Source organism: Phaenicophaeus curvirostris, chromosome 1 (assembly GCF_032191515.1).
Source record: "Phaenicophaeus curvirostris isolate KB17595 chromosome 1, BPBGC_Pcur_1.0, whole genome shotgun sequence".
In the NCBI taxonomy this organism is placed as follows: Eukaryota; Metazoa; Chordata; class Aves; order Cuculiformes; family Cuculidae; genus Phaenicophaeus; species Phaenicophaeus curvirostris.
In genome coordinates this window covers 8857271-8881628 of record NC_091392.1, presented here as the reverse complement: position 1 = coordinate 8881628, position 24358 = coordinate 8857271, and the positions used below count along the sequence as shown (strand labels likewise).

At 37.6% G+C, this 24358-nt stretch overlaps 1 protein-coding gene across 1 annotated transcript in view; it reads right to left on the bottom strand.

Moving 5' to 3' along the window:
- The window catches only part of SEMA3D (semaphorin 3D), a 142239-nt gene that overhangs the window by 53823 nt on the left and 64058 nt on the right, over nt 1-24358 (bottom strand). The window contains 4 exon segments of the mRNA XM_069875333.1: nt 4978-5106; nt 8394-8487; nt 12556-12675; nt 14386-14448. Coding sequence (XP_069731434.1) covers nt 4978-5106; nt 8394-8487; nt 12556-12675; nt 14386-14448 — 406 coding nt within the window.

Here is a 24358-nt window from a genome sequence, read left to right as displayed (position 1 = left end):
CTTGTAAGGCTACTTTGAAGATTAGATCTTTAAGCATGGATAAATACATAAAAACACTTCTAGTATGGTTTCTTAAATATGCAGTTAGCTAAACAGCCATTTAATAGGAGATCAGTGAAATGCTTCTATAGCATTCTTTTGAATTTCACATAGATTTTTTTTTAAAAAAATCCACATTCACAGAGGAAAACTCTGAATATATGTGTTTTTTTTAAATTAAATTTCATTGCTTTACTTGGCAAGCCAAATGCTAAACCAAATGTCTCAATACCAATTCCTGGAACAGATTTAGAAGAATATCTAACAAATTAAAGGAAAACAAATACTTAACGATTTTAAATCACAATTGAAAATACTAAAGTTGAAAGTTAAATCCAAAAAATAATACATTGCAAAAGATATGAAGACAAAGAGACTGCAAATAATTTATCGAAAGAGATCATGATCTGAAAAGCACATTATGTTCTGTAAGACCTTTGTCTCATCTTTTGTAATACATCCATACAACATAGAAAAGTGCCTTTAAACCAATGGTGAATTAGGGTTTTGGACTCTTTGCATGGGAAACAAATTAGATTATGACGATTTTAAACCACTGTTCATTTTACCATACACACTGTTCTCCCTGCAGTTGCTTCAGTAGAAGGTTTTCCCACATATTAATTTCATAGTTATATTGTATGTAAGAGAGCAGGGAATTAAAGGCATCACAATATCTGATAATGGTACAATAAATTCAGGTATTGCTGGATCTTTTTTAAACATGCTCTTGTGCCCTAATGGGAAGAGCTGTTACCCTTAGTCCCTCACTCGTGGGTTTGACAAAGTGGTCATGTTTCCTGTTGGTTACCTGCCAAAGATACTCTTCTATCACCAGCAACACATGGGCAGTGTAACCATGCATGCCTTAATAAGACCTACAGGGAAGTAAGACTCATTAAGCTTAGAAAAAGAGAACAGCAAACCAATAGCAAATCCCAGAACATACACAAAAAAAAATTAGGAAAAAAAGTAACCCAAAACAGAGGGAGGCAGTAGGTTTTTGCAGTTGGGTTGCCAGAATGAAACATGGGATCCTGGTGGAGAACAAGTTCAATATGAGCAAACAGCATACAGCATTGGCAAAGAAAACCAACAGGATGCTGGGATGCATCAGTAAAGGCATCACCAGCAGAGATAAAGAAGTCATTATCCCACTCTGCTTAGCACTTGTCAGGCCACACCTGGAATACTGTGACCAGTTTTGGTCCCTGCTATACAAAGAAAAGATACGGATAGGCTGGAGAGGGTCCAGAGAAGGGCCACAAAGATGATCAAAGGACTGGGAAGCCTGCCATATGAGGAAAGGCTGAGAGAACTGCCTTTGTTCAGCCTTGAGAAAAAAAGGCTTGGGGGAGACCTTATCACCAGTATTTAATGAGGGGTTACTAAGAATATGGAGACTCCCTTTTGTCAAGGAGTCACATGGAAAAGACGAGAGGCAATGGGTAAAAGTTACTCCTAGGAAGATTCTGACTGAACGCAAGAGGAAAATTTTTCACAGTAAGAAGAATCAGACATTGGAGTAATCTCCCCGGGGAAGCGGTGGATTCCCCAACACTGGATGCTTGTAAGATGTGGCTGGCAGAGTGCTGGGCCAACTTGCGTAGATCATTCTTTTTGTCAAGAAAGGTTGGATCAGATGACCTTTGACGTCCCCTAAGAAAATGCAAAGAATTGTGCTCACATTTACCTTTAACTGTCTAGAAATCAAGCTCAAGCAGATCCTCTCTCAGGAATGGACAGGAGGAAGAAAGTGACAATAAATAACCCTATTTTAAGATAGATTTCTACAATAGGTGGAGTGAGTCACCCTCTGTAAGTGTCAACTTTTTCTGTAAATTACAGGCATAGATAACCAAAATGACCACACTCAGACAGGATGCTAACTTTTGCCTTTTAGAGCTAAGTGAGCTGAATCCCATCCAAAGTTCACAGGATATAAAGAAGCCATTGCCTGCAAGTCTTTGCCCTGGCAAAGATGACTAAGTTGCAATGAAAAAAAGAAGTAAGTAAAAAAGATGAATGCAATTGATGGCAGCACTCATTCCAATTACAGCTTTAGATCCCTGTAAAGGAGGGAGAAATGTGCAGCTGTTCAGTGCTTGCCTGTATGTAGAGCTCGGGTATCCCACCACAGATCCTCTTCCTCTGCCTGCTGGGCTGGAGCAGGGCAGACTTGGTTCCAGTAGGCAGCTTTGCCATCTGGACCAGGGACACCAGCTTCACGTGCCTCATCCCCTGCCCTGGCTACGAATAAGGCAGCTCCGGTCAGTGGCTGCAGGAGCACCTGAATCTTCAGCTCTGTAGGAGAAGGGCTGAAGTCTGAGCAGAGGCAGCATCCCCTCTGTTTTAAATGCCACTATGTGCAGGAGTATGAGCCTGCATGAGCATGAGTCATGGGAAAGATTAGCTGTCTTCCTCCCTTTCTCCTTTGTGGAGCTGCTATTCAGTCACTGCGATTAAGATATGTCTTAATTACTCAAGATAGAGATGCCCTGTAAGAAACTAGAAGGTATCCTACGCATTTTTCCCTTGTGCTTTGCCTTTCCCTCCCTTCCCCCAGGAAAGTATAATCCTGTTTCCAGAAACAGAATAAGACTAAACTTTAAAAATATTAAGGTGCATTATAGCAAAACTTCCTCAGTCCTCTGGATTGAAAAAAACCAAATTACGCATTTTATGCTTATCCTAAGTAAAACATGAGTCATGCCTGGAAATAATTTATTTCTAATTGTACATTTACATAAGTATGTACAAACTCTCCAGGAGGTCTAGCACATGCTTGGTAATGGGTGGTAGATTTAGGGAACAGGGGATTTAGATGAGATGGAAGTTTTAAACCTGAAATCAAGTAAATATTTTCTTTATACCAATAGCAGCTGAAAGTACAAATGTATGCAATTGGTAATGTTACACAATAAACTAGAAATATATTGGCTAACCTATGGCTTATTGCAGAAATAATCCCATCATTTAGAGTTGCACTCAAAAAATTTCTCCAACCTTAAAAGGATTGTTTCAAAATAGTAAAAGCACCTAGTTTATATCTGTTCCCCTTAATATAACACTGCATGGATTGTGTATGTGAAGTCTACACAGAGTGTGGCGGTAGTTTTTTATATGAATGGAAACAAGGTAAACCTGAAGAATATATGGGGTCTTCAGTGTTTATATAGTGTGGGGTAATTTTCAAGTTGCAGTCTAGCACACTAAAGCTGTTTTTCAAACCCAGACATATTAATATATTATTATTAATGTATTAATTATATTATGATATAAACTTTGAGAAATACAGATACTTTAACTGAAAACAGAATAAAAAAATGCATCAATCTAAAAGAAAGGCAGACACTCCTCACTCAGCCTCCAAGCTAAAACACATAAGTGGTTCTAAAATCTTTAGTTTATCCTGTGTTCTTCTACTGTTCCCTTGCTTCAAACTGTTCATGAAGAAACATTAATAACTTAAAGAAATCTTTGGGACTGGATATTTAAGCTATAAGTTATTTTGGGCTGCAAACTGAATCCTGTAATGCTCATCAAAGTGGATCTATGCTAACGATAACACCAGATGCTTCTCAGGACCAAACTGCAGTAAATCTTTCTTTTTAGGGTATTATAGTATCCCTTAGGAAAGCAGCTACCATAACCATCTTTCCATGCTAAGAACCAGCAGGATGCCAGTGATAAAATTGACTATATATTTGCATGGTTAGAGAGCTGCCTGCTGGAAGGACTGATCCTGGTCCATACTGCTTACAGTCAATTTCTCGTCTGCTTTGTACAAGGAGGGTATAGAAATAAGACAAAAGAGATAGGAGAGGTAAGAAAAGAAAGGTTTTGAGCACAGCAGATGAAAGTGGGAGAGGTCAGCAGAGTCAGATGTGAGATTCTTCTATGTGTCTGAAGGACTGCTCCCATTTGGAAAGGTAATATGACTTTTAAGTGGCTTCTCCATTCGTCCCTATCTCCCAAGAGGAATTCTGAGGTTATGAAGTTACTTCTATACAGAAGTGTAAGGCAACAGCTTAGCAGAAGGGAAAGAAGGAGTAAGAAGAAAATTTTCAAAAGTAACATTTCCTCTTCTTGAGGTCTCAAAGAGTTAAGAGGCAAAATTATCCATTTCAGAAGTCTGCTGGGAAGACAACTTAACCCTGTGGTCAGGAGGCCCTGGCTTTACAATACACCCATAATAGCTACACAGGCATCCTGAACAAAGGCCAGTGTTGCCACATCTTTAAAGAAAGTTGATGGCTAAAAGGGAGATGCTTTAATTGAGCAGGGTTAGCTTGTGAGTGAAGGTTTCCATGTTACTCTGTGTGTGGTTTGAGACAAGCTGGGTGTAAATGCAGCCAGTTTTTTAGAGGGTTTACAAGCTCTGAATGTTTTTTAGCAGGCAGGAAAAATCAGTGTTTTGCTTGGGAAGCTATTTTAGGGTACCCTTAGTGGTTTTAAAATGATCCTCAGAGCAACAAAGGGTATTTTTCCCCCTCAAAAAAGGAAAAGGAACAAAAAAAGACCTCCTACCTAAAACATGGAATTCCTAGTCTGTCATTTAAACAAGCTGTAGGGAACAGTTTTTAACAAGTGATCGGAAAAAAGGGTTTAAAAAAATTATTCCAACAAGACAGGAAACAGAAGTATTTAAGTCATGATATTATTTCAATTACAGGACTATATACAGATGTACAAATCAAAGATGGAAAGAATGATTCGGTCTTATGTCCCTAATTAGCATTTTCACCTCTGTGACTTTTCTCAAGTGCATTTTTATTCCACTGAGCTTTTTTAAAAAAAGCCTACATAATCCAAAGATACCATGACACAATATCTATATTTAGAGTTACTCGACATATATTTATATAAGAAAGGGCCTATTAACTTCAGACAGGCAAGAACAATGCAAATGACAACAGCATATGTTTGGGATCTTACCAGTAAGCCAGTAATGTTCAGAAATATCAGTTCTGATGTAATGGTGGTCGTGAGAAGGACCCAGAGAACGTGCTAGAGCAGTGTCTTTGCCAAGGAAATCAGAAGCTGTTCCAGCATAAAGATACTCATCTACAAATGAAAAAGAAATACGGTTTCTACAGCTGTGGGGTAAACAAAATTAAAATTATTTGTTTCGTTGGGTGAACTATACCTCTGTGTAAGTGGCCTAGGGTAATGTTTTAAAATATTTTGTGTATATATTTTAATAGGATTTCGGGTTCTGTGAAGTTATATTTAAATGAGGGTATATTTGTAGCTAAGGCCTGAGAACCAAAGGAGAACAAGTCCACTTTTCAGATCCTTCAGGCATTCAGAAAAGTAAACCCCCCATGCTTTAATGGGTCCTAGGCTCTTAAGTGTATAAAGGTGTATTTGATCTGAGCATACTGCCCTGCAAAGCCTGACCAGGGAGCTGGAGGCCATGGTGAGGACACCGTTATCTACCCATTCAAATCAGCTCTTCTGTCCTAGACTTGCCACAGCTCTGATGATGGCTTTGCTGTTCCTTGGCTTGAGCTAGTAAACACGATGGATGCTTCACTAAGGGAACTTCACAGCTTGGTCCTTTCCTGGCGCAGGGATCTCCATCCAACACTTCACCACAAAGAGGAATTTAGGCACTATGGGAGTTCTTCTCAACTATGCGGTGTCATAGTGGTAGGAACATGGCTACAGATCTGAATCATGATCATTTTAACACAGAGGGTACTACCACTAAAATAAATGAGACATCTTGCTTGAACAAGGCAGTCAGTATTTGTCTCACAAGGAAATTATATCTATAACAGTAGATTATTGCAATTGCAGTTACTTATTTAGTCTCCTGACAGATTTGTGGCCAATGCAAAACTTCACAGCCTTTAGAATTGCACAATATTTTCTGTTTTCCTTTAGATCTTGGTACTTGTCTACAAAGAAACAGTATCACTGCAAATTTTTTTACCACATAAGGCATTTTACAATCCTCTTTTTTTCTGCAAAAAAACAAGATAGTTTAATTGGTTGGAGGAGTTTGGGTTTTGTTTAATAACTTGCAACAAAAATTCCCTGGAGTTTGTAAAAAGAAAATAGGTTCAGATTCATAAATGAGGATCATATTAAAAGCAACATGATACATAAAAATTCCCTTCCAGGAGTTCCTTATCCAGGTTTTCTGGTACTCTGGGTGGAAACCTTTCATAACATCTTTCAGATACAAGTCCTTTGTTTAGAGTGAATGCAGAGTAAATACCATTCAATATAGATGTTGTGTGTTTTCATTTGCAAGAGATGTAAAAGGACTTAAAAAAATAAGATCAAAGGGGAAAAATCCAAACAAACCAAAACCGCAACCCATGATCCACAAGCACTTTATTTGACCAAAAAAAAATCTACCAGTTTTCTTTCTTCCTCATTATTATTGTTACTTATGTGTTATTTCCATGACAGTATTAGAAAGCACATCTTTCAGACAGCATGTTGCCTTTGTAAAGAAACAATAGTGCATTCTGAAAGGTATTTGTCATAATGAGGAATGGGCAGGGTAATTGGTGTTTGCTAACTGACAAGCACTCAGTGATCGATAAATCTGAAGGGCTAACAGAAATTCTCCATTCTTGCTTAAGTTCTGCTGACAAGGCATTTTCAGCACTTCTCTCAGCTTTTCGTATCTCTCATTCCAAGTTTCAGTTATTTCCAGAACAGTTTTGGTGAATGGTAACTTGTAAAAGAAGATGGATTATGAGCAGGTGATTTTTCAGTCAAAAGGACTAACTTTTCAAATTTATCTAGGGAATTTACTTAGGGAAAAACATTGTGTAGAATTCAAAGAAAGATTATACCCTTCTACAAAGAATGAAAATTATTCAGTTGTACTAACCTACACAACTGAGTGAAACTATAATTAAATATTATTTATGTCATATATTTATAACTAATTACAAAGTGCTTGCTGAATGGTACAAGCAATCTTTATTACCATTTAGCAGATAAATAAAACCAGGTGAGATAAGTGACGTGCCAAATGTTACTCCCCTCATCAGTGGCAGAGAAGGAAACTGAATTCCTCTGCATCTGATAGTGCAGTATCTTATCCATGAGCTATATTGCTCTCCCAGTACTTTTGGGAATAAAATGATCACCAAAAACACAGGCTAAGAATGCATTCTCTGGTCAGGCCTCTAATTCTTTACAACGGTCCTGGTATATTATTGCTAAGCACTTGACACCAGGCACAGTTAGAGAAGGGATACTAGACTACTCTGACCATTAACTTTATCTAGCTTGAAAATGCTTATGTACTGAAGTTTATGTTTTAGTTAGTTAAAGACAGCAGCTTCCTCATTTCACAAGATTTAATAGAGCCATCAAAACACTAGCGTGCTACTGAAATTAGAGAATGCAATAATAAATCATGGAGGGCTATTGCATTTAAAAAAGAAAAAAAGACAAAAAAGTTAAAGTTTCTCAAATCTCATTTTAAAAATAGACTTCATGGCGATTAAACAGTACTAGGGGTCCCTGAGAAGAATAAGCACTGGCTTTAATCTATTGTTTTTAATAAAGGAAGTCCTGGCCCTTCTGTTGGGTCAGAATCACAAATCATCTATCTTATTATCTGAGAATAAAGACTGAACATTAGTCATATTCTTTTTATAACACAGAGTGACCGATACTTCAAAGCATTGTCACCACTGCTCTTTGCCTGTAAATGAAAACGTCATGGTGCTTCACTCTTATCTTGTATTCATACGCTTGACAGACAAGTTAAATGAAAATTCTCCAAAGCTATGAACCAAACCATGACAAAAGTAGCTCTTATAGTGATTTGAAATCCAGAGGTCAAGCTGACATTCCTCGGCACCAAATGTCAGACCACACAGCACTGCAATGCACGCAGTGGGCAGATTGCACTATCTTGTTCCTAGGCTTCTAGCTTCAGAAGTGGCTACTCAAGTAAATAGAAACCTCAAAAATGTATTTATGGAAATAGTGGATGTCAGCAGACTTCAAAGGGCAGAACATATTGATAATTGAAGAAAGAGGCCCAGAAGCGCTTGAAACACTGTCCGTCCGTGTGTTTTTTTTGTTGTCTTCTTAAAGGAAAAATCACTGGGTGAGGATGAAACCACTTTCATGCTCAACTGGCAGAGGCTTCACAGCCACTCAAATGTCTCTGTTTGTGTTGCTGCATTTCCAGATCTTTGGTGTCTGCAGACTGATGGCTCCCTTCAGTTCCAAGAGCACAAACCAGCATGGGAAACATGACTAATGCCAGGGGAGGGCCAACAATGGCATCTGCTGAGCCCCTGACTCTGGGTTGGCGTGTGAAGCCATCACACATCTGAGTGGGGCACCTGGCTCTGATGGTTTCTTACCTGCCATCACTGAAGCAAATGGCTGCTGAGGATCGAAAGGGCATTTCAGCCTGCCAGACTCCAAGTTCTGAGTATCCAGCCGGAACACTGTTTCCTGAGAATAAACATGTATTCATTATCCTGGTGTGGCTGCAGAGAAAATCTCACTTAGACGAACTGTTCTCCTAACAGATGAAGTGAAGGTATATTAGATCAAGCAGTTGTCATCTCAGCATTGATGTTTACAGTCCGTATCCCTGTTTTATATCTGGATTTTTTTCCCTTTATTGTTTTAATGTATCCTGTTCTCTCTACAGTGAAAAACAAATCTTAAAAAAATAAAATTATTCCAGGAAAAAAAAAAATGCATTGTTCACTTCTACTCAAATTAAAAGCTGGATTGTGCTTAAAAGGCAGTGGCTTCTATTTGGGAAAGTGCTGATAGAGTATGTTGCAACAGGAGACCCAGAAGGGATTCTGGCTGACTTAAATTTCTCCAGGGACTGCTGAATAATGTTTGCGGCAGACACAATTCAACCCCCTTTAAGTGAAAGCAGCATATGCTCTCTCTTATTATTTTGAAAAAGGCTAATGATATGAGAGATATCAGAAGAGATCCTTCTTTGTAGCTCCTAAATACAGTGTGATTAATTCCTTGGTCACAGAACAAGAGCATAGAGGAAGATAAAGAAAAGAAATTCTTTAAAAACTGTTCCTGATGTTTTCACTGAGCAATCCAGAACTCAATTACTGTAAGCAGTGATTTGAAGTTCTACTACTGTTTTCAATTGCCAAATCAATGCTTTTACTTGTTCCTTTCACAATTTCCCTAAAAGCACGCGAGACTAGAAAACTACAGGGAGTCCTTTTGAAAGCAAGTTGATTGCTCAGAGGAGTAAAGTGAAATCTTTGCAGGTATAGAGGCTTGATTTTCAGAGTTCTGCTGCTGTTTGAGATGGGAGATTGACTGCATTAGTAGTTAACATGCTTTCCTACCTACAGTGACATTTAAAATCCCACTAGTTTTCAGAAAAGCAAATCATCGTGGGTTTAATGTCTACTGTAAAGATATAACTTTTGAAGTCAGTTTAAAAAAAACCAAAACACCTCAGTGATTTAGACAATTAACTAAAAAGAGTAATTTTTTAAAAAAAAATATTATTATCTTGCAAGGTGGAGATGTAGAAAACTGAAAGTACAAATGCTAGCTATTTCCAAAGATGGTCACGTCACAACACAATTCAATTCATCCTTAATGTACATCACATTATAAATGAGCAAGCCTTTCTACCTCATTGAAGTATCTCCTAAACTCCCTAGGCTCAGAAGACAAAGGTCCAGGATACTGAATAATTAAGCTTGTTAAGAGAAAAGAAAAATCAATTCCAATCTATGAACATAAATTCCATTTCCTAAAGCAATCCTGGCGGATATGAAATGGAATTTAATCATCAAATAACAGCCCTTTTTATCTTACCTAACCTGTAGGACATGAGGTAAACCAAAATTTCAGGCTAATGATGTGGGTCAGAACACATGAAGGACAAAAACAAATTAAAAATTAAGCTGGTTTTTTTTTTCTCCAAACTTACTATGTTACTGTCCCATTCTCATTTCTTCTAAGATGTGCAACCCTGAACTGCTCAGAGGATCCTTTCCATATCACATGAAAAGGGATGTCTCCAAGTCCAGCAGTACTCAAGGGACTGAAGACTTTATAGATCAACATCATATATGTCACACTTCACCCAGACAAACTAATGGACACTACTAGACATTCACACAGAATTAACCTCCTGCTTTCACTTTGGTCAAAGCTTTCAAAGAAAAAAGTATCCCTTGGAGAGCTGTGGCACCAACCGGGCCAAGCCTCTTCTTTGCCCGCCAAGAGTTTTGGCAGTGACTTCAGCAATAGCAAGACTAGGACTTTAATCCCCTTTAATTGTGTGATCCTGTAGGGGATTTGTACTGCTTCAAAAGCAGTGTCTGCTGTGGTTTTGAGTCACCTGACCCACACTGTTTTCCTCTGTTTTCACAGCACTGGCAAGCAGACCATTGGGCAGATCCACCAGCAGCTTTCAAAGGTCAGCAAGGCACTGCCTGGTTCCACAGCCTCTGTGAAGCTATCTCAAGCCCAGGCTCTCACAGGCATCCCACAGCTTTCTGTAGAGGCTGCTAATTACCTAACATCCATTACCCATTCTTGTAACCCAAGGATAAAAAAAAGGAAAAAAAAAAAAACAGACTCACAGGACGAACCTGCCATAAAAGTGCTTTGAATTACCATGTAGGAGTCCTGGCTTCAGTTCCTACCACCAGGAGACATTTTCACCTGCCTGTCAAATTCCTGTCAAGGGGTCTGTCTTCAGCACCCTCCTGCCATGTCACATTCATCTGGAGAGGGTGTTTGGGATCCAAGAAAGAAAGGGAAAATATACCTCATGCCATTCAAAGCTGTTAATTCAGTAGGAGGTTGCAGAAGAGATGCACTATCAGAATAGGTATGAGTAGTGCTGAACACTGTCCAACCTACTACTGCAGCTGAGCAACCAGAAGGAATGCAGGAGAGGCAGGATTGGGAGACAGTGAGGGGATTAGGAAATACAATACTGGGATTCTTCTTCCATTTCCTCTCATAAGGTAATTGGTCACATCTAATTGAGACATACCCCTTGTCTAGACTGGCTGCTGGACTGAACCATCAGACCAAATCCATAATTTCATAATGTCTGATGAAAATAGCCTTCACAAATGAAGTAGTTAAAGATGCAATGGTAGAGTGGATAAGGCATCTTGCTAATGACCCAGAGGTAAACCAGAGCTTTACTTATACTCTTGCTGAGAGCTGTTCTGTTCAATTCATCTGTGTATTTGTTCATTCAGGCTAAAGAAACAGCATGATCCAAGGGATCTAAAATTGCAGCTGCTTCAACTGGAATATTTAAAGTAGCAAAGAAAAGAAGCCTTAAAAATTCCTTCTTTGCAGGCCCAGTTACACAACACATACCAAGCAATACTAGGAGTGTTTATGGCTTACTAGGGTAAAAAACATCACCATACAGATTTCAGGTGGGTTCAGTTTTCTATAACATAGGCAGCTTCTCTGGGCTTATCAACTAACCCACAGATTATGCGGAATAAAGCAACAGGTCACAGCCTGGGAAAGCATTAACAACATTTTTATTTTGCTTTTTTTTTTCCTGGGAGCATCTGCCCTTGATTCCATATGTCAGAATAATTCCAACATATACACATTTTAGGTTATCGCATTTAATAACATATCATTAGACCTCATTTCTTATATACTAGAATTTCACTGAGACTCAAAGAAAAGGGCAAAATATTTCTATAGCAGTAGAGAAAGCCTGCACCACAGGCAAGCAACCAGGCAGATCACATCTTGACACCATCTGAGAACAGAGCCAGTGTTATAAATATAGCTAATGTGTTATACACATAGGAGTTAAAAAGAGACTCATGTACCAAGTGGCTGCTTGACACAACACCAAAATGCTTCTTTTGTGGGGGTTAGGTCTCAAACATATACCACTTAGGACAGAGATTTCTTTGTCACTAGCAAAAAAAGACCAAGCTGCTAACTTCAGTTCAGAAATATGCCACTAGTGATGGAGGATACCCAACATCTATTTAGCGACAGGGCTGCAAACCATCACCAAAGTCCTGAGATGTTGTCTTTGAACTGAGGCTCAGAAATCATTTACACTCTCTGTAATACTGTCACACATGAGGAATAGGAAAACATCTGTACGGACCAAGTGCATATACACATTAGAAAATAGAACTATGGGTGTCATTTCGAAATCTGCATGTGTGTGTGTACGTAAGCAGAAAATATGTGCAGAAATGACTTACTAGAAAGACAGACATCTGGGTTAAATGTGTCCTTCACTTAGTTAATCATATGAAAGTGTCATTCTGAAGAACTCTGTGCATTAAGCCTTAGTGAGGAAAGTGCTTTGTTCAAAAGCAATGTACGCATACCAACTGTGAGAACACGAGTTCCTGTCTGACCTGCAAAATCCACCATTTACCCTCTTATTTATGCAAGCTGCCATCAGCTCATTTTTTACACACCCTCACAGTATTTTCCAATCTATGATGAATGCTAAACAAGACGAGGGTTACTCCTTGACATGTCAGCATAGTGAGGAAATTAAATTACCTCTTTGTGAGTTCCAAGTTCAATATATCCACAGAGAGGGTGAAATGCTCCTGTGCCACAGACATAAACATGAGTTCGGTTGTAGGGCTGAAGAACTCTGATAAAATTTGCACATTCTGTCTATTGGGAAAAGAAAGAGAAAGGTTAATTTTCTTGTTTACTCTTTTTCATATTATGTTTCACATTGTACTAGGTTATAACCATAGTATTGGTGTATTTAAAATCAAAACTACTGCAACAGATACTCTTTATTAAATAGTTCAAAGTTGTGATGGTTACAATTTTGCAGTGGCTATCTACTAGGCAGTTCATCAATCGGACTTGCAAGTCTAATTTTGCTATAATGCCTTAAATGATGAGATGCTATGTGTTTACAGCATAGTTTGGAGGATATCTACTCAGCCTGTGTTGTAGCAAACATCCCTTGTCAATAACTGGGCAGAGGTCAAAGACCCACTGGGTTAGTCTGGCTACCAATCCTCCAGCCTTTGCTCCGAATTCAGAGTTCTGTTCAAGATTTAACACCAAAGATTACATAACAGAAATTATTGAGGTAGACTGAAAGGCTTCAGCATACCTCCAAGGGTATATTCTCTGCATGAGTGAATTCTATTTGCACCAGTCACATCCTACTAGTCACTTTTACTTGGGCATTTCTGAGTCCTATGGGATGCATGACTCAGTCCTGACTTGGTCCTAGCTGGTCAGTAGCACAGGTGGCTGCTGCACTCTACAAGAGTGCTACATTGGGTGGTGAGAAAGGCTTGTTGTGGTCTTCCCCAAAATTAAATAAATACATATGCATATAACAAGCTACTTTATGAGGGACTACACATGAGCTATTCATATATTCAACCTATCACCCTATACCTAAATGAAAGGCAAGCTGCAGACAATGTAGGAAGCAAAAAGGAGGTATTTATGATCTATATTCAATACAAATATTTGTGCCTCTGGTCCCTTTCCATTTGTCTTAGCGAAGAAATGATCACCACAAATCTTCCATCCAGACCAATGTAAGAATTTTTCCACTACTCAGTGGAGGTGTTGTTTAGTTTTTGTCTGCTGTAAAGATAAGCGTAGCAATAAGTTAGGATAAAAAGCTGAAATTCCTCAGGCAGACAGCTGAGAGAGTATTTTGAGCTGGAGTCCACCTTGGTTAACAGACAAGCTGGATAAAAACCACAGGATTATGAGAGAGAAAAGGAAGAAATTTTATTATACATCCAGTTTACATTTCCAGTGGGTTGCATACAAATGATGTAATCTATGCAAAATAAGTATCAAAGTTTTATCGTATATAGGGATACATCTTAAATACACTTCCCAAAGAGACGTCCTAAAGAAGGTTTGTGGTTGCAGTGAAAAGCTAATGAGTCTGAGATTTCGGTTTGGTTTAACCTTAACTGTAGCTGTCTGCAAATTAAGTTAATTTGTACTCTGCTCTGCTTCTCTGTTTTGTTAATGAATTATAATGAAGTTACCTTCAGGATATTCCCAAGAAAAAGAAGTAGTTTGATGGGAAAGAAAGGATTTCAGGGGATTACTGCCTGGGATCTATTTCAGAGGAAAGTCCATTCATCTCTCAACTGCATCTATCACATAAAGAGTGGGTTTGCATGACTGCTGCTTACATACTGGATATTTTTTTTTGGAGCATTAACATTTAAAGAAGAAAATAAAAGTGTAATTTTTTTTAAAATGAAGAAAAAGCAATTCGTTAGTTCAGGGAAAAGAGTAACAACAGCTTAGTAATCCATTTTCTGCATTTAAAAACACACAGATATACAATATTCTCAACAATAATAAAAAAGTATATACTATACTTACATAGGCATCTTTCCCAGCTAATTTGCATAATTCTACCTTTTCTTTTGATGCAGGCCAGTAAATCTGTAATACAGTTAGAATAAGACAAAAATTATGAATATCATAAATTGTCCTGTGACTGCAGTTTAAATATTTCCTTGAATGAACAGTTAACAGATTTATGCATATTGGAGGAATGTGCATATACATTGAAATGAACATGACTTATAGTGAAGAGTTCCATTACAAAAAAATTGAAGAGACTTGAAATCAAAACCCCTGTTCTTTTTTCATTTCTTCAACTAAGTATTTTTTAAAAGTATGTACAGCCAATGATCTGGCTAGCACACCTTGTCACCATTATGAAGAGTGTGTTTTTCTCAAAGGCATAAGCCAAATCATCTTTAAACTAAACTTTCTGTAAAACAAGGCAAATTACATTGGTGGTGAATTTGGTTCAGTGATCTTACTAAAGCTGTTATAGAAGAATACTTAGCTGTTACAGTCAATTTTCAAAATAAAAGAATTTTTGTTAAAAAAAAAATAAAGGCAGCGTAAGGAAAATTTGTAGAACATAAAGTACATTTAACAGAAATCAATAGCTCACAATTTAAAAATGTCACTCGTCAACATGCATTGAGTTCACTGAGAAGTTCAGAGGACAATCATGTACCTTAGGTAACTTATAACATATACTATCACTGTCTTTCCTTCTTCTTTCACCTGCACTGCGGAATTCTGTAAACTAGGTTTTGGTGCAGATGGAGCCAGATTAGAAATTACTATCTGTAATTATGTTAGTGAAGAAATATCAGTGAACAACAGCTCATATTCTAGCTCATTGATTTCAATTAAACAGTAAAAATTGGATATTGTTGATTCTATTAAATTTAAAATAGAAGCTAAATATAAGGTCTCCCAGAATCACATACTAAAGATAAGTATTTTTTCCTTCTTATTTTGACAACATGATTTGTTTAGGAAATTGCCTCAAATTCCAGGAACCAGTATTCAGATTACTAGTTACAGATGCTTTAGAGTAGTGTTGAGTTTCAAGTCAAAACTTATATAAACTTAAGCAGTGAAATATATAGGAATAAAGAATTATTATAATATGCATTAGGAAAAAAATCATCATCAAGGAAGGATGCACAACTCAACAAGATACAAGAGGAGTTAACTGCTATAAAATTTCCTTTCCCTCATTCAGATTTCAGCAGCATGTAGGTTGCGGCTTGCCACATACACATACTCAGTTGGGCACTGGTAAGGAAAGCAAAAGATTGCTGTATGTCAAATAACTTTATCATTGTCCAAAATCTACAGTCAGTGTTCTTCCAAATCTGGCAACAGTCTTTTTATTTGAATTCTTTCTCTTCTTTTCCCAGAGGAAATTAATTTCCTCTCAAGTGAATTTACAGTTACCTTTGTGATTAAAAGCTCTTAGTAAAGATAATGCATTTTGAGTTGCTTAAATTTTAACCCTTCATAGCAATATTTACTTGAAGTCAGAGACAAGGCAGTATAACAAAATTTCAGCATAGGAGCACAAATTTACTGTCCCAGAGAATTTTCTCAAAATGACATTGTGATAGCATCCAGTTATGAAACCACAAACTGAAATCAGCTGTGCCAGTGTGTCTGGATTACACGGCATACAACACCAGAAATTAAGGAGAAACATTCTGGGAGCATTGCAAAGACACTGGGAAGAGCTGAAGGTAGCACCAGTGAACTCATCGGGTCTCTGTCGGGGATTCGTCTCACTTTTAGCACTTGTCTGGCCCAAGTGTCACTAGTTAAGGAGAAGAAGTGCTTGAGGCATAAGACATGCTGGTGAAGAAAAGCTGATTAAAAGCAACATCTGGAGGAAAATAGGATCATGGATCTCCAAATACATTTGGCCAAGGAGTCTTAAGCTGAGACCTGATCTTCAGCTCTCTTGTACGTAAATTTTATGCTCAATTCTCCACAAGATTCTTGTGTCAGTAACACAGAAGGCTAGAGGTCTTTGAGGGGTTTTGGAGATATTGTGGCAAAATTTAGGCATCCAGTTAGGTAGACAAGATATCCCTCTGGAGGCATTTTTGAAAATGCCCAGCTCTCCCTGCCAACTACACAGAAAAAACCAGATGTCTTCTTTGGAACGTCCAGTTTGATTCGAAGATATCTGCTTGAAGGCATCATGCATATAATGGCCTTGACTCTACCCATGATTCTGGCCCATATTCCTTCATGGGAAATAGTGTTTGTCCTACCAGCCAGAACAATCAGGCTGAGATATGCACCACTCCTTTCTTATGATAATTGACTGTGGTCAATTATCACAGAAAAATCAATTGTTTTACTTTCTGGCTACTCAACAGCCTGAATATTTAGCATTACAAAGCCACATTAGACAATGAAAAGTGAGGCTAAGTGATCCAACTTTGAAAACAATTTGCAATTATATATGAGGGAATTAAAGTGATATTTATTTGCCTCCCATGCGAGAAATAAGAAGTTCCCAGAAACTGTCAATTCTAAATTGTAATAGGTCATGAAAATTGCATTATAGATAATGAGCCAATGTGCTGAGCAAGAAAGCATTAACTTAATTTTTTATTAGATGACATACTGTGTAACAGTACCCCAGGTCTGGTTCCCTCAAATACTGACATATCAGTAACTTTACACACGTGAAACAGTCTCACTGAATTTTCATATGCATAAACTTATTTATGTCAACTTTCCTCTTGACTTTCCTGTAAGGGATGGAATTAAACCTTAATATTATATTTTATTCAGAGAAGTTACTTAGTTTCACAATATGTAAAAATAAGACTAGATGCTCTAGCAGCTTCTTTTATATTTAAAAGCTTTGTAGATAGTTTGATGCTTTGAATTCGGCCACTTTGTTTCATAGATTTTTTTCAGTTCACATGCTGAATTCACAATGATAATATCTTATGAAACAATGTATTTTTCCTAAGTTCCTCAAAAACTCAAACCTCAAAGAAAACAAATAAAAAATATATAATAATGGTGCCAACACTGACATAAAAAAATTTTATAATTTTATGTTACAAATGGCACAAATTATATATAAAATATTTCATGGTTGCATCTGTATCTGCAATGCTTGAATTTCTAGGTAGAATTACTGAATTTAAGGTAACTAGTTGAAATATATTAAATATATATTTAAACAGGATTATTTTCTCCTCTTCGTCTTCAGCTTATTTTCCTCGCAAATTATCTGTATCAGAATTCCAACGGACAGCTACTGTCATGATTTCCCAATTTTATAAACTATAACCCAATTGAAAAAAAAAAAACCAAAAAACAACCAAAAACCCTTGTAAATCATTCTACGAATATTTTCTTAAATTTAGCAACAAAAAAGAAATTAAAATCTCCTAACAAATACAAGTTAATAAGTTCTCTGCTGGCAGAGTGAAAGAAAACCTCCCAGGACTACAAAATTAAGTAGTACATAAGTGTAGGACAGAGAATGTAACACTTTAAAGGGTAGCTGGAAATTGACTTCTGATGAAAACAAAACATTCTAAATCACAAAGGTCCTTTGCAGATCAGGAGCAGAGTAATTTTTAAAAGTAACATTTTTTCTTCCTCCAAACATGCATTTTTACTCTAAGAAAGGAATGAAAAGGGAAAACTTCTAAAAAGAAAAAAGGAAATTGATTATTTAAAAACATAAACTGATACATAGATGATATAAATACCATTATAAGTATATATAGATAATAACTGGACCCACTTCAAAGACTTTCTTTTCAGGTGCCATCTGTCATGAATTAACAATATTGAATAACAAGCAAGTATTTTCCTCATCTTTCTCTACCTATCCAATTTTGTTCATAGGCTAAAACTTAACCTATAAATCCTTAGGCGAAGCAACACCTCAAAAATAAAATAGTGAACTCTTATTCTAAACAAACTGTTGTATGAAATTACAGATTTTCCAAGAAGCATTTCTAATGAAGTTACTAAATCTGGGATGTTGCAGGCCTTACCAAAAGAGTAGAAAACATGTCACAATACAAAAGAGGAGGAACACAAGGTATCTAAGAAAATCACAGGCCTATTGGCCTTATTTCATCTGTCTGTAAGACTTCAGAATAGATTCTTAGTTAGGGAAGGAATAACTTAAGTTTCTAATGAAAATGGAGAACAGTACAAAAGACAACAAAACCTGGTTAAAAGCTGTTATTCCAGCCTAATGTTGTGCTTTTCTTTAACAGCATAGCTGAATTGTATGCTACATTAATGTGGCAGAGCTCTTCTTATCAGGGCTCCAATTAAGTGTTTTATAAACTACCACATGGAAACTGATTAGCTCAACCAGCAAAATTAGGCATTATTACAAGAAAAAATGGTCTGATAAGTAAAGAACTTCTGTATGAATTTACTCATGGAGTTCTTAAAGAAAAAATATCAGAGCTCATCCTATTTCATATACCCTTCAGCAGCCTTCACAAAATTCCAGCACTCTGCAACACACGTCGATGACACAAGGCTGGGAAGAACCACTAATACAAATGAAGACTGTTAACATTATGCAGCAAGAATCAAAGGGCTACAAAGACCATATTATCAACAGTGAGAGGAAATGAGTATTAATAAACATAGATCAAATATAAATAAATATGAAATATCAGACTAACAAGGTTCTGGTCTGTAGCAATGACTTTGCTAAAGAAGTTGCATGAAGTATCCTTCAAGGCCGCTTACAGAATATTTGGACCTGGTTATGAAAGGAATGACTGCTACATGAAGTAGTTGCCAGTGATAGCCAGGAGTGAGACCAATTGACCAATGTGACTCCTTCCAATTTCACGTCCCTGAGATAGTCATACTCGTGCCAGCAGCAAGCACTTGAGTGTCCCATTGAGGTCGATGGCTTTCAGCAGCCCTTGGGGCTTCACTACAGCCTCTCATGTGCTTGATGCTGCACATGTGCTTCAGCACTTCTCTATCAGTAATCTCTGGTACGAGAAAACCCAAAGTGTTTTATCAGTAGTACATGTAACACCAGCAGGATGTGTCTGTCTCTGGAGTGAAGGACATCAGCTGATCAGCATGTCTTATAATACCCAGTCACTGAATTTGCATCTTTGAAAGGGATTGCTTTCTTCCTGTTTTGAAGGAATAAGAGGTGGTAGAAGCACTTGCAGGAAAAATACACTGATTTTAAATGGCTACTTGATGCAGCAAGAGAAAGCCTGCATTCTTCCCTTGTTTCATTCTGTGTGCTAGGTATTTGTTCTGTTGATACTTGAGGGAATGCATGCAATAAATTACAGCTTCTTCAGCTTCTTGGGCATTAAAATGTCCCATTAAGGCTTTGTGAATCGTGTAGATCATAACTCAGAAGTTTAAGCTCATTGGTATGAGCAAAGTCCTCATATGACAGTCCCAACTGCAGCTTCCAAAGAACAAAGCCAGATAGAGACCATTGCCACACTAGCATATGCAATACTCTCCCCCTGGGAAACTTTCCTTCATGAGAAACTACTCCCATGAGTGAAGAGAAAAAAAAAAAAAAAAAAAAGGGATTCATGACTTAGACCAATGACCATAAAGTGAGTACAGTAAAGAGGGCAACATGATCCAAGAATGTTAAAGGAAAGGAGACAGTCTAATCCCAATTTTACCATTGCCCTACTATATGTGAACATCAGGTCTCAATTTTCCCACCCATAAAACAACATTAATATGACTTGCTTTTTTTTTTTCCTGAAAAATTTAGTAATTCATTGCTAAAAAAATGAAAAGCAGAGAAAAACAGTAAGATCAAGGAGCACTGAGAAAGGATACAATAGTGACACACTGATAAGTCTTTCACACTGCTACATAAGACAATATCATAAATATCACATCCTAGCACGATAAGAGTGGGTGTTCATGGATTGCTTCTTGAAAACTAGGATATTTGTCACTTCTTTATACTCACTCAGGGCCATTTCACTGAAACTTACTGCAAGCACTAGAAATTTATCAAATTTCCCAACAAACACTGGAAAGAATTTCATGCTTTCTTAGTATTATTTTGCTGAAAACAAAGTATTTTAATTAATGGGAAAACCTGCTGATTTTAGCATACCATGTGTGTATACCAGTTGCTCTCTAAATACCTCACATCTGTTGCATTCACGTGTGTGGTATGGGAAGCCCACAACTTGAGGAACTGGGCAGATTGTTCTCATATGTAAATCCTAAGAGGAAGGTTACCCTAAGCACTTCTCATAATTGGCTCCCACTGCATTTGTTGTACTCTGGAATTCAATATTTTAGTCATCACCAGACAAAGGAAGTTAATACGTTTAAGTTCCTTAGCTCAATTTCTCCCTGTACTTGAAACCTAACCAGACTGTTTATAGAGTCAGATTTTTCACGTAACTTTCTTCTTAACAGTTTTGTGTCAGAAACTTACAAGTCCCTAAAAGGCAAGCATGTATTCTTAAATCTGTTTTACTTTTATATCTGCTACAGATACTCCCTCTTCTAACAGGTACTCCTACATCCGACATGCTAATTCGTGTACTTGAAATATACATCCAAGGAGACATGTGATGAGCATATGAGCAGAAAATTGGATCTCTGAAAGATATAATTTGATATGGCACAGGGAGGGGGAGGGGAAGGGAAGAGAGGATATGAGGATCGATTTAAAGTGATTAACAACACTGTGGGAAGCACCAGTGCCAGTGTATGGCATTCTTCATTTTCATAGTGCTGTCACACTGAGTAAAATGCACTGGAAGTCAGAGGGAAATAACAGTTGTGCATTTGGCTGACATATTAACAGACTTTGGTAGCTTAAATTTGGCAGGTGGCAGTTAGAGTGAAACCTCTTAATAGAGCCAAATGGGCTTCTTATATTGCATCTGTATGAGACAAAGCGAAATCTCCACATACCACAGTTCTCCTTTTAAACTGTGATCCACTCTCCAAGACAGCTTAAGAGGTAGCCAGTGCTTTCGGCACTTAAGTGTTTTCTGAAAAGGGCACTTTCATGTGTACGTTATAAGCATATGTGAAAGCTTATGAAAATAGACCAGATGCTGATTTCATTTACACTGCATTAAATCTTGAAAGGCTTCATTGCCTTTACACTTCATTTTCCACAGCGTAACCACAGTAGACTTCTGACTAGTGTCTGTTTCTCCTAAAAGGAAACAGTACACCAGGATTTTTAGGGTAAATAACACTGTTCCTGACATGTTTATCACTTTAGACTGAAGACAAATCCTACCTTTGAAAAACTCAAAGCTCAACATGAGCAACAGTTTTCAGAGAGCAGGATACTGCCTGTTCTTTATACCTAAACATACGGGTAAAATAAAAATGACAACGGATGTTTATGGAAACAGTTTATGGCAACAATGCAAAAGGAAATAACAGAGACACTCTCTTCCACCTAGGATTTCTGTTATTCTGGTTACATACTGTTTTCTTCACATCTTGCCCTGCCTGGTGCTTTGTGTCTGTAAACACTGTTTAAAAGCTTCCGCCTTGTCTACACAGGTGCTTAAACTAAAGTATATCAAACATTTATATGGACACTAAGGAGTTTTCAGAGGTTCAAAATAAGCACTACGTAGCTCCATGAGAAGATTCCTCCAAGGGCTAACAAGCATAAAGTTATCACCAGTGTCTCTGGAAGTCCCTAACCTCAAGCACCATTACAGCTTCTTACACTCTTCCATCAGTGCCCACTACTGATTATCTCTGGGAACAGGACACTAAACTATAGACATACCCAGTAGAGCCACTCTTGTTTTGTTATAAATGATAATAAGACTGTTGCCATTTCTATTCATTTTTGGGAGGAAGGGAAATACTATAAAATAGATGGAAAAGAGTATCCTGTGAACTGCAACAACACACAGAAAAGGTCCCTTTGTTTCAAAAGCAGGGCAATTAGCATGCATTTAAACCTGGGAACTAATTGCCCGTATGTGGAGGGAGAAACTCTGCACCATCAAATCTTGGCCTCCCCTCACTTCTTTCTTAGAGCTTTTTCTGTTCACAGAGACTGGGAACAAATTGTGATCCCAGATGGACTCATGATCATTCTCCTCTAGTTCTATTGGGTTTCTTTTAGACTTTCCTAGGCCTCATGCTCCCACTTCTAGAACATTAGATAACCCCCGTGGTTTCATGTGACTCTTTGCACACCGCTGATATCTCCTGGAAAGCCTTTTTCTTCTGAGAGGTCAAGAAAGCTTCATCCTCAAACAGTCTAAAGGTTTTTGCGAACAGGCAGAAAACTAAATTCATTTGACACATAGAACAAGCAGCACATTTGTTTAGGAAGGACCAGTATTGGTGTTACTGTGTTTCAAGGCTGCAGCAAACCTCTACAACTCTGTGTATATTGCTGAGCCTCTGGGATGATGACAAGGACCAAAGCCTCCCTTCAGTCCCGGATAAATTCCCACTGGCTCTATTTCTAATTGAGATGAAACTTACATAGACTGGCAGGAGGTTTCTTAGCACAAAGAAGGTAAAATTTGGCTCCTGTATTTCAAGTGTGCTGTTTTACAAATTCACATGCATATTTATATATGTGTTCATCTTCCTGCAGAAACAGGTGGGTCACAGTGCAAATATCGCTCAGTGATAACAGTGCTAATGTATAACTCTACTTGGACTGTCGGTAAGCTCTGCAGTTATAGATAGGTCCAGAATTTCTTTGCAGCTATTTCATAAGCATTTACCTAGCTGATATATATATACACACACATATATGCATGTTTTACTGTTAAATACAGATAAAAATCAATACAAGAGGGCATTAAAGGATAAGTCAAAACACAGCCACACCTAATAATGCTAAAAAAATAGTAGCAACTACAAACTAAGGATGCTCAAAGCGATGTTAATTTGTGACCCTGTGACAATACATACTGGGACAGATGAAAACAACTTGTTCCAAAGCTGCTATTGGGGATCTGACATGTTTATCTATTTGGCCCACATGTGGCCGTGTCTTCTAGCACTGACAGCTCCTGCAGGTTGGCAGCTTTTCAGAAGTTTGTCATCCCTTGATAGCATTCCTATTCCTGCAGAGATGGGCGGGTCACACTGCGGATTACACAGTGATAATAGTGCTGACATATAACCCCGCTGCACTGTTAGTGAGCACAGGACTTTCAAAAAGGTGCACCATTGCTTTGCAGCTATTTCACAAGTGTTTACCCAGCCAACCACATTTTTATTTAGTATTTATTTAGTTTAAGAAGAAAAATAACAAAGGCTTTAGGCAAACTCACAAGACAATTCTATGTACCAAAGTAATCTTTCTAGCAGGATCACAGAGCTTAGGATTCCTACAGAATTTCTTCCCCAGCTTTACAGATTTTCATGCTATTAAACGTGTTGGTTTTACACTACGCTTCCACTAGTTATGGTATAATTGTCTTCAGATTTATTGTCCACATATGCAGTGCCCTGATAAATGTGGGTTGTTGCTCTTTTCTGCTCCCTTTTGCTGAACATTTTTATTTTACTCATAGGAAGGAACTACGGGTGCTACAGTTTATAAATAGCTTGCAACACTTGTCAGACATCTAAGGGTCTTTCAAGAATAAACTATGGTACGCAAAAATGCTATTCCTGCAATAGCAGCTAGAGATTTCTATTTAGGACAAGTTCATAGAAATTATATCCCTCTACAGAAACATGATTAACCTTTGCTAAGCTTTAGATATTCATAGACTGCAACCATTTCAGCTTTCTGCATTTGTCTTCCATTCTGGAGGACTTTTCTATTATAATACAGTACATACTGTAGTTTAATTATAATGTTTGCAAGCACTGGAAACTGGATGGACTTCTTCCAAGCTGCCAGCAAAGGAAGTTTTCAATCAATCACAGGATAAATTGAATAAAAACTAGAATGATTTAAGAAATTGGAACTCCAGAAGAACTACTGATTTATTTAACCAGGAAAAATACACCAGCAAATAAAGCCATAACTTAATAT